The following is a 13,775-nucleotide window of genomic DNA, read 5'->3' as shown; positions in this document are numbered from 1 at the left end:
TCTCGCTCTTGCTCAGGCTGGTCTCGAACTCCTGACCTTAAGCGATCCACCCGCCTCGGGGCCTCCCAGAGTGCTAGGATTACAGGCGTGAGCCACTGCGCCCGGCCTGTTTTTCTTTTTTTATTAAAGTATAGTTTACATGCAGTAAAATTCACCCTTTTTGTTATATTTCCACAAGTTTTGACAGATATGTACAGTCATATAACTACCACCATAATCAAGATATAAAACAGTTCCATCACCCCTCAAAATTCCTTATGTACCTCTGTAGTCAACCCGTCCCTTTCCCCTCTAGCCCTTGGCAACCACTGATCTGTTTTCTTCCCCTGTAGTTTTCCCTTTAGCAGAATGTCATGTGAATGGAATTAAAAAGCCTCTCACTCTGGCTTCTTTCACTTAGCATAATGCATTTTAGATTCATCCACTTATTGTGTGTGTCAGTGATTTGTTCCATTTTATTGCTCAGTAGCATTCCATTGTATGGATGTACCAGTTTGTTTACCCATTCCTTAGTTGAGGCATATTTGGATTGTTCTCATTCTTTTTTTTTTTTTTTGAGGCATCGTCTCACTGTGTTGCTTGGGCTAGAGTGCCGTGCCATCAGCCTAGCTGACAGCAACCTCAAACTCCTGGGCTCAAGCGATCCTCCTGCCTCAGCCTCCTGACTAGCTGGGACTACAGGCATGCGCCACCATGCCTGGCTAATTTTTTCTATATATTTTTAGTTGTCCAGCTAATTTCTTTCTATTTTAGTAGAGATGGAGTCTCACTCTTGCCCAGGCTGGTGTTGAACTCCTGACCTTGAGCAATCCTCCTGCCTCAGCCTCCCAGAGCGCTAGGATTGCAGGCATGAGCCACTGCGCCCGGCCTGTCATGTCTCTTTAATTTCCTTTATTCTGAAACAATTCCTCAGTCTTTTTAAATATTTCTTGACCTTGACTTTTTTTAAGAGTATAGGTCCAATCTTTAAGAGTAGAATATCCCTCAATTTGCATTTGCCTGATGTTTCTCTATAATTAGATTCGGGTTATACATTTTTTGCAGGAATACTACTGAGGTGATGTTGTGTCCTAGGTACACCAAATCTGGGGGTGCGTGAAGTTGCTTGTCCCATATTGGTTATGTTAGCTTTAATCACTTGATTAAAATTGCATCTACCATGTTTTCCGCTGAAAGGTTGCTGTTCTTTCCTTTGTAGTTATTAATATTAGTAATAAGTAATTTGTGGTGAGGTGCTTTGAGATTATATAAATAATCCTGTTCCTCATCAAACTTTCACCCATTACCATTCATTTTAGCATCCATTGATAATTTTCTAGTTTATAATTCCTTTTGTATTTATTAACTGGCATTCTGCTCAAAGGAAGAGCTTTCTCTTCTCTCTCATTTTAAAATTTATTCATACATGTTTATACAAACATATGTATGAACTCATGAATTCTTATTTAATAGGTTATAATCTATTAGAATCAATTATTTTGGTGCTCAGAATGCCCCTGATTTGGCTATTGGGAACCCCTTCAAGTTGATTCATGTGTCCCCATGATTCTTTTTAGTAGTTCCTTACTTTCTGCCTTGAGAAGATATTCCAGGCTCATCTTGTATTTTCCATGCCCTGGCCCTGAGTTTAGTCATTTCTCCATGGAGTCATGGTTCCTTTCTTTCTTTTTTTTTCTTTCTTTCACCTGGTAATACCTGAAGAGAGTCCTGATTCCTTTTAGTGGAGATGGTATTTAGAGACCATAATGTGGCTGCTAGCTATGTGCTTGTTTATATTACTTCTAGGCCTTTTTAGCAGGCACAGTGCGCACGCACACACATAACACACACACACAGAGGCATTGATTTAGTTTTGTTCTAAAATAGATACTTAAGGAATGCATGCAGTAATCTTAATGTGATTTGTATCTGTCTCCATACTCACGTAGCCACCAGTTTGTTAGCAATTAGAATGAGGAATTTATAAAACTAGTTAAATGCCACCCGTGTGTGACATCTTTTAAAATTTTATGGACTAGAAATATCAGAGAGACAGTGTTGATCAGTGGGAAGAGCACCTTATCAACATTTTGATCTCATTACCTGCTTTGGGCATGTTAACCTTTTCCTCATTTAGAAAATGTTGATAATATTTATATTAAGGGTTGGGAAACTAACAAAAAATACCTGCTACACATTGTAGTTCCTCAGTAAACTATTGGCTTTTGCTTTCCCAGTGCATTTTCCTTTCTTCTTTTCCTATTTCTTTAGTCATGTCACTGGTTAAATGGTTGAAAATGATTTTATTTATTAAATTATAAATATCACATAAGTGTTTGGAAAAAATGAACTTGAATTTTTAGTAAAGAATGGGGAACATATCCAACTCATTGAAGCCCGTAGCATGGGAAAAGAGGATCTGATCATACCTCCCACCAGATTCCTGTGAGGTTTCTTTTTTTGTCTTCCAATTCTCAGCTCTTTGGGCTATATTTCAGTCCATGATGGGACCACATGCCTGCTCTCAGGTCAAGGGAGTTGCTGATTACAAATGAACTTTACTGTCTATTACCTATGTGCACTGCACAACCCATCTCTAATCAGAACAAACTGATTATTGAAGGGATGAAGGTTTTTGTAGGATTTTATGTTCTTCCAAACACTAAGAATAATAGTAACCATTTAAAAAAATTATTATTATTTTAAGCCAGGGTCTGCTCTGTTGCCTGAGCTAGAATGCAGTGGTGTCATCATAGCTCAGTGCAACCTCAAACCCCTGGGCTCAAGTGATCCTCATGCCTCAGCCTCCTGAGTAGCTGGAACTGTATACAGACGTGTACCACCATTCCCAGCTAACTTGTGTATTTTTTTGTAGAGACAGGGTGTCACTGTGTTGCTCAGGCTGGTCTTAAACTGGCCACAAGCAATCCTCCCACCTGAGCCTCCCAAAGTGCTAGGATTATAGGCCTGACCTTAAAGATTATTTTAATAACTTTATTGAGACATAATTCACATGCCATACAATTCACCCATTTTAAGTGTACATTCAGTGGTTTTTAGTATATCACAGAGTTGTACAGTCATTACTGCAATTAATTTTAGAACACTTTCATCACCCCAAAAGAACTACATACCCATTAGTAGTCCCTCTTTGCAGTCTCTGGCAACCACTAATCTACTTTCTGTCTCTATTTATGGATTTGCCTATTCTGGATATTTTATAAAAATGAAATCATACAATATGTGGTCTTTCATAACTGGCTTCTTTCATTGAACATAATGTCTTCAAGGCTTATCCATGTCGTTGCATATTCCATGTTGTAGCACATATCAGTATTTCATTCCTTTTTTTTAAGCTTTCAAAATTTTAAATTATTTATTTATTTAGTTTTAGAGACAGGGTCTTGCTCTGTCACTCAGGCTAGAGAACAGTGGCAATGATCATAGCTCACTGCAGCCTTGAACTCCTGAGCTCAAGCAATCCCCTAGCCTCAGCCTGATAAGTAACTGGGACTACAGGTGTACACCACCATACCCAACTGATTTTTTTTTCATATTTTTAAAGATGGCATCTTGTTATGTTGCCTAGGCTGGTCTCAAATTCGTGGCTTCAAGTAGTTTTCCTGCCTTAGCCTCCTGAGTTGCTGGGATTACGGGCTTGAGCCACCAAACCTGGCCTTCATTCCTTTTTATGACTGAATAATATTCCATTGCATAAAGGCTCCAATTTCTCCACATCCTGTCATCACTTGTTATTGTCTTTTTAATTTTAGCCATCCTAGTGGGTATGAAGTGGTATCCCATTGTGATTTTGAGTTGCATTTCTGTAATGGATAATGATGCCGAGCATCTTTTCATGTGCTTATTGGCCATACATAATATCTTCTTTGAAGAAATGCCTATTCAAATCCTTTGGCCATTTTGGGTTATCTGTCTTTTAATTAATATTATTGCATTGTTGTAAGAATTCTTTAACAACCACTTTTTGAGGGCCTAGTATGTGCCAGGACCACACTAGGTGCTTCACATGCACTTCTTTGTATTAATATAATCCTCATAAAAACCCTGCATAGTAGGTATTATACCCTGTTTATAGATTGGGAGATTGATGACCAGAGTTAAAACAATTTATCTAAAGAGGGTCTTAAGTGGTAGGAATCAAGGTTCTAACCACCTTCTGAATTCAAAGCTCCTGTTTGGTTGGCTACTCTGCACATCCAGTCTTTGGACATTGTTGGAGCAAAACCTGTTTTAGGCCTATAATGAAAATTTTCAGGAATCCAGAGAATTCATATACCAAGTATGACATTCTGCTGGTCAACCTTCAAGGTCCCTTTCAACATTTTTCGTACCAGATTTATTCCAGGAAATTATATATGTAAACCAAAAAAAATTTTTTTGAGACAAGCACAAAAATGAGGTTTATTGAGGAGAGAAAGCTAGGATTATAGGGCAAGAGCAAGACATAGGTTTACAGAGCATGATACATATGCCATAGATAACAACCAGACCCATTGTCACAGCAAAAGGCGAGCAAAAGAAAGGCGGGGGGCAGGGGGTGGGGAATTAGCCAAATTTTAAAAATAAGTAAAACCAACCAGAATTTAGTTTCTACTAAAAACTTTATATATAAAGAAATCATGAGGAACATCCTTTTGCAAATGTGAATAATCTCTTTCTGAGTTTAAATTGGTATATTCAGTTTCCTTAGAGAAGGGTACATATCATAAATTGTAAGGAATGAAGGGTTTACAGAAAATATTGATTAAACTTTACCTATTAACTTCTTTACTAATCTGGATGAAGAGTTGGTTAATCAGTTGCTCCTTGAGCTTTTCAAAACAAACGAGATAAGGCGCTATCTGTGACCTTTGAGAATATATTAAAAGGTGGCAGGTTTGGAGAAGGGCACATGATGATTAAAAGCTGAAAAGGTGGACAATTCATGAAATGTAATTGGCTTGTGGAGGAGAACTATGTTGCCCAGGCTGGTTTCAAACTTTTGCCCCCAGTGATCCTCCCGCCTCAGCCTCCCAAGTCGCTGGGATTATAGACATGAGCCAGTGCACTTATTCAGATTTATGACTAAAAAGATGGGTATACCATAGATAATTCTGTTCTGAACGGAACAGGAAAGAATTAGGATTTAGGCAAGGGAGAACTCAATGCGATTTCAGTTCCATTCAGTCACTATTTATTTATTTATTTATTTATTTATTCTGAGGCAGAGTCTCACTCTGTTGCCCTGGCTAGAGTGAGTGCCGTGGCGTCAGCCTAGCTCACAGCAACCTCAAACTCCTAGGCTCGAGCGATGGGACTACAGGCATGCACCACCATGCCTGGCTAATTTTTTCTATATAGTTTTAGTTGTCCGATTAATTTCTTTCCATTTTTAGTAGAGACAGGATCTCGCTCTTGCTCAGGCTGGTCTCGAACTCCTGATCTTGAGCGATCCGCCCGCCTCGGCCTCCCAGAGTGCTGGGATTACAGGCGTGAGCCACCGCTGCTGGCCAGTCACTATTTATTAAATGCCTCTTGTGTGCTGGGAACTGGCAATACAAAAAACTTTTTTTTTTTTTTTTAAAGATGTGGTATCTGCTCTTGAGGAGCTGAAATTTAGTAGGGTTTCACAGAAAGGGCGTTTCCTGGGCTGGGTCTTGAAGAGGGAATTGGAGTTTGCCAAGATGGAGGTATTCCAGGCACATGGAACAGCTGCAGGGAAGGCATGGCAGCACGAGGTAGCATGTATGCTCGGAGGACTGCTATAGTCAGCACAGTTGCAGCTTAGGTCCCATTCCATTTTCATGATATTTATGATTCCTCTATAGGCTCACTTTTCAGCCTAGACCTCTCTGCTAAGCTCAGGATTCTCATATTCTACTGCCTTCTTGTCTCACAACATGTCATGCTTAATGTGGCTAAAACAGAACTTTGATCCCCTTTACTCCCACTGCATTCTTTCCTTGTCTCAGTCAATGGCAGTACCATCACCCAGTGGCTCAGACCAAACACCTGGATAATCCTTGCCACTTCCCTCTTATATCTCCTGCTCCTCCAGCAGCAAGGCCTGTGGATTCTTTTTCTATGTTGAATCTACTTCCTTTTCTCCATCTCCACTGGCAAGCTGCCTCCCAGTCCAGGCTACTATCCCCTCCTATCCGGACTTCCACAACAGGGGTTCTTGCCCACCCTCCCTCCTTTCATTCTACACACTGCTGTAAGAATAATCACAAATCAAACTATTTCACTTCCCTGTTATTTCTGTGGCTTCCCAAATTCCCTACTTTGGCTGGCCTGCATGATCTGATCCCTACCTAGTTCTCCAGTTTCATTGTAGTGACTGTGGTCTTGTTTTAAATTCTTTTAACATGCTAGACTCTTTTCTGTTCATACCTAACACTTGAAGCTCTGGAGCCATAACAGTCATGGCTATTGTGCTTTACTGTGGCCCAGGTACTCTGCCAGGTGCCTTCTACACAGGATTCCATTTGATTGCACAAAGCCATTGGCGCCCTCCATCTTCTTCCCTACCTCCCCACTGGGCACCGGGATGAAGTAACTTGCTCAGAATCATTGCCAGTGAGTGGAGGAGGCCGTTGGCATTCTAGCCAAGGACTTCATGGCTGTGAAGGCTGTGCTCCTTCTGCCACATCGGGCTATTTATCTTAGTTGTTGCCAGTGGGCAAATGGTTGTTAAATTCATGTCTTGCATTGCAGGAAAAAAATAAATCTTGAATTCAGCCTCTGCTTATTTCCCACTCCCTTTTCACCTGTTCTAATTCCCATCATCTCTGTCTTGGACTTCTGTAATAGCCTCTTAATTGACCTCCCTGCCTCTCACTTTCCCCCTTACAGTCCATCTTCCAGCTGGCAGCCAGATTGGTGTTTTGAAACATGTCGGTTGGATTATGCCACTCTCCAGCTTATACCCTACCATTCTTATTGTACTTAAAACTGAAACGCCTGACTGTGACCTGTAAAGCCCCTTGCTATCCTTGCCTTCTGTGTTTCCCTGACCTTAGATCCTGTTCCAGCTGCCCTGGACTTCTTTTTTTTTTTTTTTTTTTGCCCGGGCTAGAGTGCCGTGGCGTCAGCCTAGCTCACAGCAACCTCAAACTCCTGGGCTCAAGCAATCCTACCGCCTCAGCCTCCCAAGTAGCTGGGACTACAGGCATGCGCCACCATGCCCGGCTAATTTTTTCTATATATTTTTAGCTGTCCAATTAATTTCTTTCTATTTTTGGTAGAGACGGGGTCTCGCTCTTGCCCAGGCTGGTCTCGAACTCCTGAGTTCAAACAATCCGCCCACCTCAGCCTCCCAGAGAGCTAGGATTACAGGCGTGAGCCACCGCGCCCGGCCCTGCCCTGGACTTCTTATATTTCTTTAAATTGCTAAGCTAGTTTGTACCTCAAGTTCTTTATACAGAAGTTCCCTCAGGCTAGAACTTCCCTACCTAAACCTTTGTAGGACTGGCTCATTTACATATTTTAAGACCTACTTTAAATATCACCTACTCAGGGAAGCCTTCCCTGATCATGCTATGGAAAACAGTACACCCTACACATAAATATACTCTTTATCCCCTTTAACCTGTCTTATTTTTTTCATAGTAAAGATATTCTTTCTTTCTTTCTTTCTTTCTTTTCTTTTTTCTTTCTTTCTTTCTTTCTTTCTTTCTTTCTTTCTTTCTTTCTTTCTTTTCTTTCTTTCTTTTTTCTTTTCTTTCTTTTTTTCTTTTCTTTCTTTCTTTCTTTTTCTTGTTAATTGTTTCTTTCCTCTACTAGCACATGATGTTCATGAGGAAAGCTTCTTTGGTATACTGTAATATATTTTCAAGAACATATCTGGTACCTAATGAGCTCATTATTAGTTGAAAAAATGGGAAGAAAAGCTTAATTGTTTTATGTGCAGACTGAAGATTTCCTTTGGACAAGAGTCACAACATCTTTATTCTTAGGGTTTTTGAAAATTACTATTGTATAAATGTTGAAAAACTTAGTACCTATGGGACTCTGTGAATTGAAACTGATTCTTTCCCCCAGTTCCTTTAGAACTCATCAAATTGAGGCTATTCCAACCAGCTCTCCAGGTGATGGATTTAAGGCAAATCTTGTGTTTAAGGAGATTGAGAAGAAGCTTGAAGAGGTAAGATTTATCTTAAATATTACAGGGAGGACCCTGAGGCTAGAGGAAGCAGACATGGGTTTCAGGTGTTGTCAAAGGTGGTACAAGTTGAAAATTTATCCCACGTCCAGTGTTAAGTGTATTTAGATTTCTGAGTGTCTATTAAAGCTTCCTTGTAATTCTAGTAAGAATGCGTTTCACAAATGTATAAACCTCCAGATTTAAAGACCTATAATCAATACTGTTAAAATTGTCACTCTTTTTTTCTAAGTCCTCTTTGTCAAAGGGATATTCAATTATGGACAGAGTTCATATATAAAGGGGTTCTAATTTATTTTGGTATAATTTCCTTCTGAATTAAAAAGGTCTTACTTAGAATCATTCCATTTCTTCCAGAAGTGGAAAGGAAAAAAGAAAAAAAAAATCTTTCCAAAGAATAATATTTAAAATAAGCCTTTAATATAACAATAATAATAATGTCCTAATATCAAAATTATTTTAAAAAAGAAATTGTGTTTGATTTTTAAGTGTTTGATTTTTGTAAAAATGATGCTAAATTTAAAAAACTTTACACTATACAGAAACCACATAAAAAATAAAAATTTAAAATCTCCCTGAATTCTGCCACTCAGAGTTCACTAAAATGTTAACAGTGGTTAACATAATCTGTCAAACATCTTTCTCTGTGTATATAAATTTACAATTATACATACCTAGGGTCATATGATATCTTTTTTTAATACCTGTTTTTTAAAATTATGCTATATATACAGATCTATTTTTATGTATATTAACAAATAATTCTTGATAGATGATAACCACACTAAGGCAATCTAACAGTAACTCTTTCTCCAAAAAGAGTTATTCTCATCAGGCAAAATTAGATTATTTATTTCATTGTTTTAAACTCAGAAGCATCTTGGGATTTCATTATCGGTTTTAGATTTGAGAACATGTAAGGCATGGTTACAGCCACAGTCACAATTCAAATTACACATCTGTAAAGGTGATCAAAGTGGGCTGAAATAAACAAAAGGATTCAGAACTTTAAGCTGTGTATTTCACTCATGTTAGAGCCACAGTGTGAGAGGCAAATGTGGTGCATATCACATAACTCCATCATTGCAGGGCAGAGGACTTATTAACATCTCAGAGGATTGCAGTGTGGTTGGGAAAACAGCTGATGTAACTGTGTTTTGTGAAAGGACCCAGTGTTTCCAGGATTTTCGTAACGATCCACAACCTTGCTAAGGGACAGCAGGACCAGGTGTTAGCCCAGGAGCTGCAGACCTGTCATGCTGCCATCTTGTGGGGATACACTTGCATGGGGCTACCTGTTTTATAACCTGCTTTTTTCTCTTGACAGCATGTTCCATGGCCATAAATATAAATCCTTACCCTAATATAAATACATAGTACGTATTCATTTAACTAGCTTGCTATGATGAATATCAGGTCGTATTTAAAATTTGCAAGTAAAACAGTGTTGTAATAAATTTCTTTTTGCACTCATCTTTAAGTGCTTATGCCATGATCAATTTAGTATAAATAATTAAAGGAAGGAAATTGTTGAGTGATTGGATATGTACATTTTGCATTTTGATACATATTTCCAAACTACCCACCAAAAAGAAGATACTAATTTACTAACTTATTAACAATTCATGAGAGTAACTGGTTTTTTCCCCCCCACACCTTCTCCTATACTATATTGTCTGTTTTTTAAAAAATCTTTGTAGCAGGGTACGGTAGCATGTGCCTGTAATCGTCTCAGCTAGTTGGGAGGCTGATGCCAGAAGATTGCTTGAGCCCAGCCTGGGCAACACAGTGAGACCCAGTCTCTTAAAACAAAATCAGACTTTGCCATTCTAGTCAGAAAAAAATATCTGACTTATTATTATTATTTTTAAAAATTTCTTTCATTATAAGGGTTCAGCTTAAAAATTATCTTGTCTGTATGCTGCCAATATTTTCCTACAGAGCAACCCATGAGACAGTTGCATCTGCTAAGTTGCTCCATTTTTTTCAACCCTATTCTATCAACAAAAATCAGATTTAAAAAGTAGTATAGAGATTATCTATTATGAAGTATGAGATACGGCTCTGTACCAGTCATTGAATACTTCATTATTGGGATGAACAAAGCAGTGTTGATTTTATTTTGTAGTATTCTTTTAGCTTTGCAAATGTATACCTCTTGCTCCCATTTTAATATTCTTTCCCTCCATAACCTCACCCCCACCAACCTTCTCCCCTTGTTTCTTTTCTCCTTCCCACGATTGTCAGTTACCTAAGTGTTTACAGTATTAGAAAGTGAAAGTCTTGGAGTCTTTTGTTAATTCATAAATTTTCTGCATTAGCAAAGGCAGCCTGGCAAGAGATTTTATTTCCACTTTTGTCTTTGTTAGCAATACTCCACTGCCCTTCTTTGAATTCTGTCTTAATTTTTTGTCCCTATTAAGTTTACGGCAGGACCTACTCCTTGACCTTTTACCTACTCAGAAAAAAGTACTTTTCTTCACGTAAGGAGGCATTTAGAACTTTCTTAGTACTAATGAGCTCCGGTTTCACAACTGTATTTTCTTTTCCCTTTTAACAATTCTCTCCTCATCTATTTCCTTACTCTCTCTCACTCCCACTTCAATTGAAAATGTTTGTTGACCAAAGGATGTAATTTTATAAGAGAGTGAGTTGGTTCTCAAAAGTAACAGCAGGTGCAAATTAATCTACAACTGTTTTAAGGAGGTGGGAGTATAGTAGTAAGAGTATAAGAATTTCTCTTCAAGTATGCAGGTAAATGTTTGCTGGTGTTTTCCTGCTCTAACTTGTTGGTGGCTGCTCATAGCTGTATTCGTGGGGCATTGTGCAAGCAGATGACATGGATGCACCTGGAAGTAGTCATTCACGGGCCACTGGCCCCAGAGGAAGCCAGGCTCTTGGGTGGCCTAGCACACCAACATTATTAATACACTCTCCTAGATTGTCTCCACAGAACCTTGAGAGATAAAAGATTTTAAGGAATGTGGAAAAGACTTTGAACTTTCTTTTTTTTGAGACAGAGTCTTGCTCTGTTGCCCAGGCTAGAGTGCTGTGGCGTCAGGCTAGCTCACAGCAACCTCAAACTCCTGGACTCAAGCGATCCTTCTGTGCCAGCCTCCCGAGTAGCTGGGACTACAGGCGTGCACCACCATGCCCAGCTAATTTTTTCTACATATTTTTAGTTGTCCAACTAATTTCTTTCTATTTTTAGTAGAGACGGGGTCTCACTCTTGCTCAGGCTAGTCCTGAACTCCTGACTTTGAGCAATCCTCCTGCCTCGTCCTCCCAGAGTGCTACGATTATAGGCGTGAGCCACCACTGGCCTGAACTTTCTTTTAATTAATTTTATGATGGCAGGTACTGCTCTGCTGTCATAGGCTAAAGTTTGGAAGTGTTGATGTAACCTACAGTTTTAGTATGGTATGGTAAAATGGAAAGAGCATTGGATTTGGTAGTAAACCTACCTGGGATTGAGTTCTGGCTGTAGTACTTACTAGCAATATGTTCCTGCCCCTCAGGGAGCAGAGAGTTTAGTGGGAAGAGAGACATGGAAAAATTCTTCCAGAAAAAAAGCAACTACTTTAATAAGAAACATGGGTGCTTGTGCAGAGGGCTATCAGTTTCTGGCGGAGATAGAGAATCCTTTCCCAAAGAGTTAGCATGTAAGCTAAGACTTGAATGATGAGGTCAGGGGTGGGAGTGTAGACTAGGAAGAGGTGAGTGTCCTGGGATGGGGCATGGAAGCATCAGAGGACTTGGCACATGTGTTCATGGAATTCAAAATGATCGGTATTGTTATAACTTAAAGCTGGAGAGGGATGAGAAGGTGACTGGAAATAATAGAACTTAAAGCCCAAAGTGGATGAGAAAGTGACTGGAAATAAGAACAGACAAATATCCTTCAAATCTTGAGAACTCTTGAATGATATATAAAGGCAGACTTCATCTTGTTGGCTATGGCGAGCCATTAAGAAATTCAAGCCTGAAAGTGTTAGATGTGTATGTTAGTGTTAGCTGGGTTTAGTTAGATGGATTACTTGGCAGCAGTATAGGGAATAGTCTAAAGGGTTCTTTTATGAACCTTAGTTGCTTTTTCTGCTTAATGAGCTAATATTAATGTCTACTCAACTACTTATAGGGTTTTATGAAGATCAAAAAAATTATATATATAGAAGTACTTGAAAACTTAAAAGCACCCCAGAAGGATTATTCCTGTTCTTAACAATTTTTCCTAAAATTAATTTAAAGTCATTTGAGTGAGCTCTTTTAAGGGAAGCCAAAATGAGAGAATTTCTCTTTCACTTAAAAAACTTGACAGTCATTTTGGTTTCTTGGTTTAACTAGGAAACATTAGTTAATTTCAGGACACCTGCATGTGTAAGAGATAACTCCATAACTATTGAGATAACTCCATAACTATTGAGATAAGTAGGCCCAGACTAAATATTTATAGAACAACTGTTTTGTCCTAAGACCTATGGTTGATTCCAGGTAGGCTCAGGGGTGGTACTTATATATCAGAAAAAGATTGACATACCCAGTAGGATACCTAAAATAAAAAAAGACAATGTCAATTGTTGGTGAAGATATGGAGAAATTGGAACCCTTATTCATTGCTGGTAGGATTGTAACATGTGTAGCCACTTTAGAAAACAGGTTGGTAGTTCCTCAAAAAGTTAAACATCACTTTATGACCCCAAAATTCCACTTTTAGATATATACCTAAGAGAAATTAGAGCCTATGTTCATGCAAAACTTGTACACAAATGTCCACAGCAGTATTGTTCATAACAACCAAAAAGTGGAAACGACCATCAACTGATGAATAAACAAAATATACTACATCCATACAATGGAATATTTTCTGAGTATAAAAGGGAATGAAGTACTGATTGATCTTCAACATGGACGAACCTTGAAAACATTATGCTAACTGAAAGAAGCCAGTCACAAAAGACCACATATTGTACAATTTCATATATGTGAAATGTCTAGAATAAGCAAATCTATAGAGACAGAAAGTAGATTAGTGGTTGCCAGGGGCTGGAAGGAGAGGTGGGGATGCGGAGTGACTGCTAATGGGTAGAGTTTCTTTTGGGGGTAATGAGAATGTTTTAAAATTAGATAGTGGTTTTGGTTGCACAACTCTGAATATACTAAAAAACCATTGAATTAAATACTTTAAAAGAGTGAATTTTTATATTGAGATATATAAATTATATCTCAGTTGCTGTTATAAAACAAAACACAACAAAAAGAAAGAATGGCGTTAGGCCAGGTTCTCTGCATACATAGAAACAGAGGTTAGTATCTAATGTCAGTTTATGTAAATTCCTCAGGGGCAATAATGATTTGAGTATTTCAGGTACTTTATCACAGTTCGTGAACATAGTAAACACTTAAATTAAGTCTTTGTTAAAAGAATGAATATTATGATACCAAAAGGAACAATTTTGCATATAAATTATTGCAGGGATATAAGGCTGAAATGAAGGTGGGAAATAAAAGCTATTAGAAATTATAAGAGATCTCGGCTAGGTGCGGTGGCTCACGCCTGTAATCCTAGCACTCTGGGAGGCCGAAGCGGGCGGATTGTTTGAGCTCAGGAGTTCGAAACCAGCCTGGGCAAGAG

The 13,775-nt window shown here is 38.6% G+C and overlaps 1 protein-coding gene across 1 annotated transcript in view; it reads left to right on the top strand.

The window, feature by feature from the left end:
* SCP2 (sterol carrier protein 2) overlaps nucleotides 1–13,775 on the top strand; it is a 110,508-nt gene that overhangs the window by 82,919 nt on the left and 13,814 nt on the right. Inside the window, 4 exon segments of the mRNA XM_012639436.1 lie at nucleotides 848–870; nucleotides 5,456–5,475; nucleotides 7,079–7,108; nucleotides 7,915–8,125. Coding sequence (XP_012494890.1) covers nucleotides 848–870; nucleotides 5,456–5,475; nucleotides 7,079–7,108; nucleotides 7,915–8,125 — 284 coding nt within the window.

Source organism: Propithecus coquereli, unplaced genomic scaffold (genome assembly GCF_000956105.1).
Source record: "Propithecus coquereli isolate 6110/MARCELLA unplaced genomic scaffold, Pcoq_1.0 Scaffold14, whole genome shotgun sequence".
Taxonomy (NCBI): Eukaryota; Metazoa; Chordata; class Mammalia; order Primates; family Indriidae; genus Propithecus; species Propithecus coquereli.
This window is presented reverse-complemented; position numbering and strand designations above follow the sequence as displayed.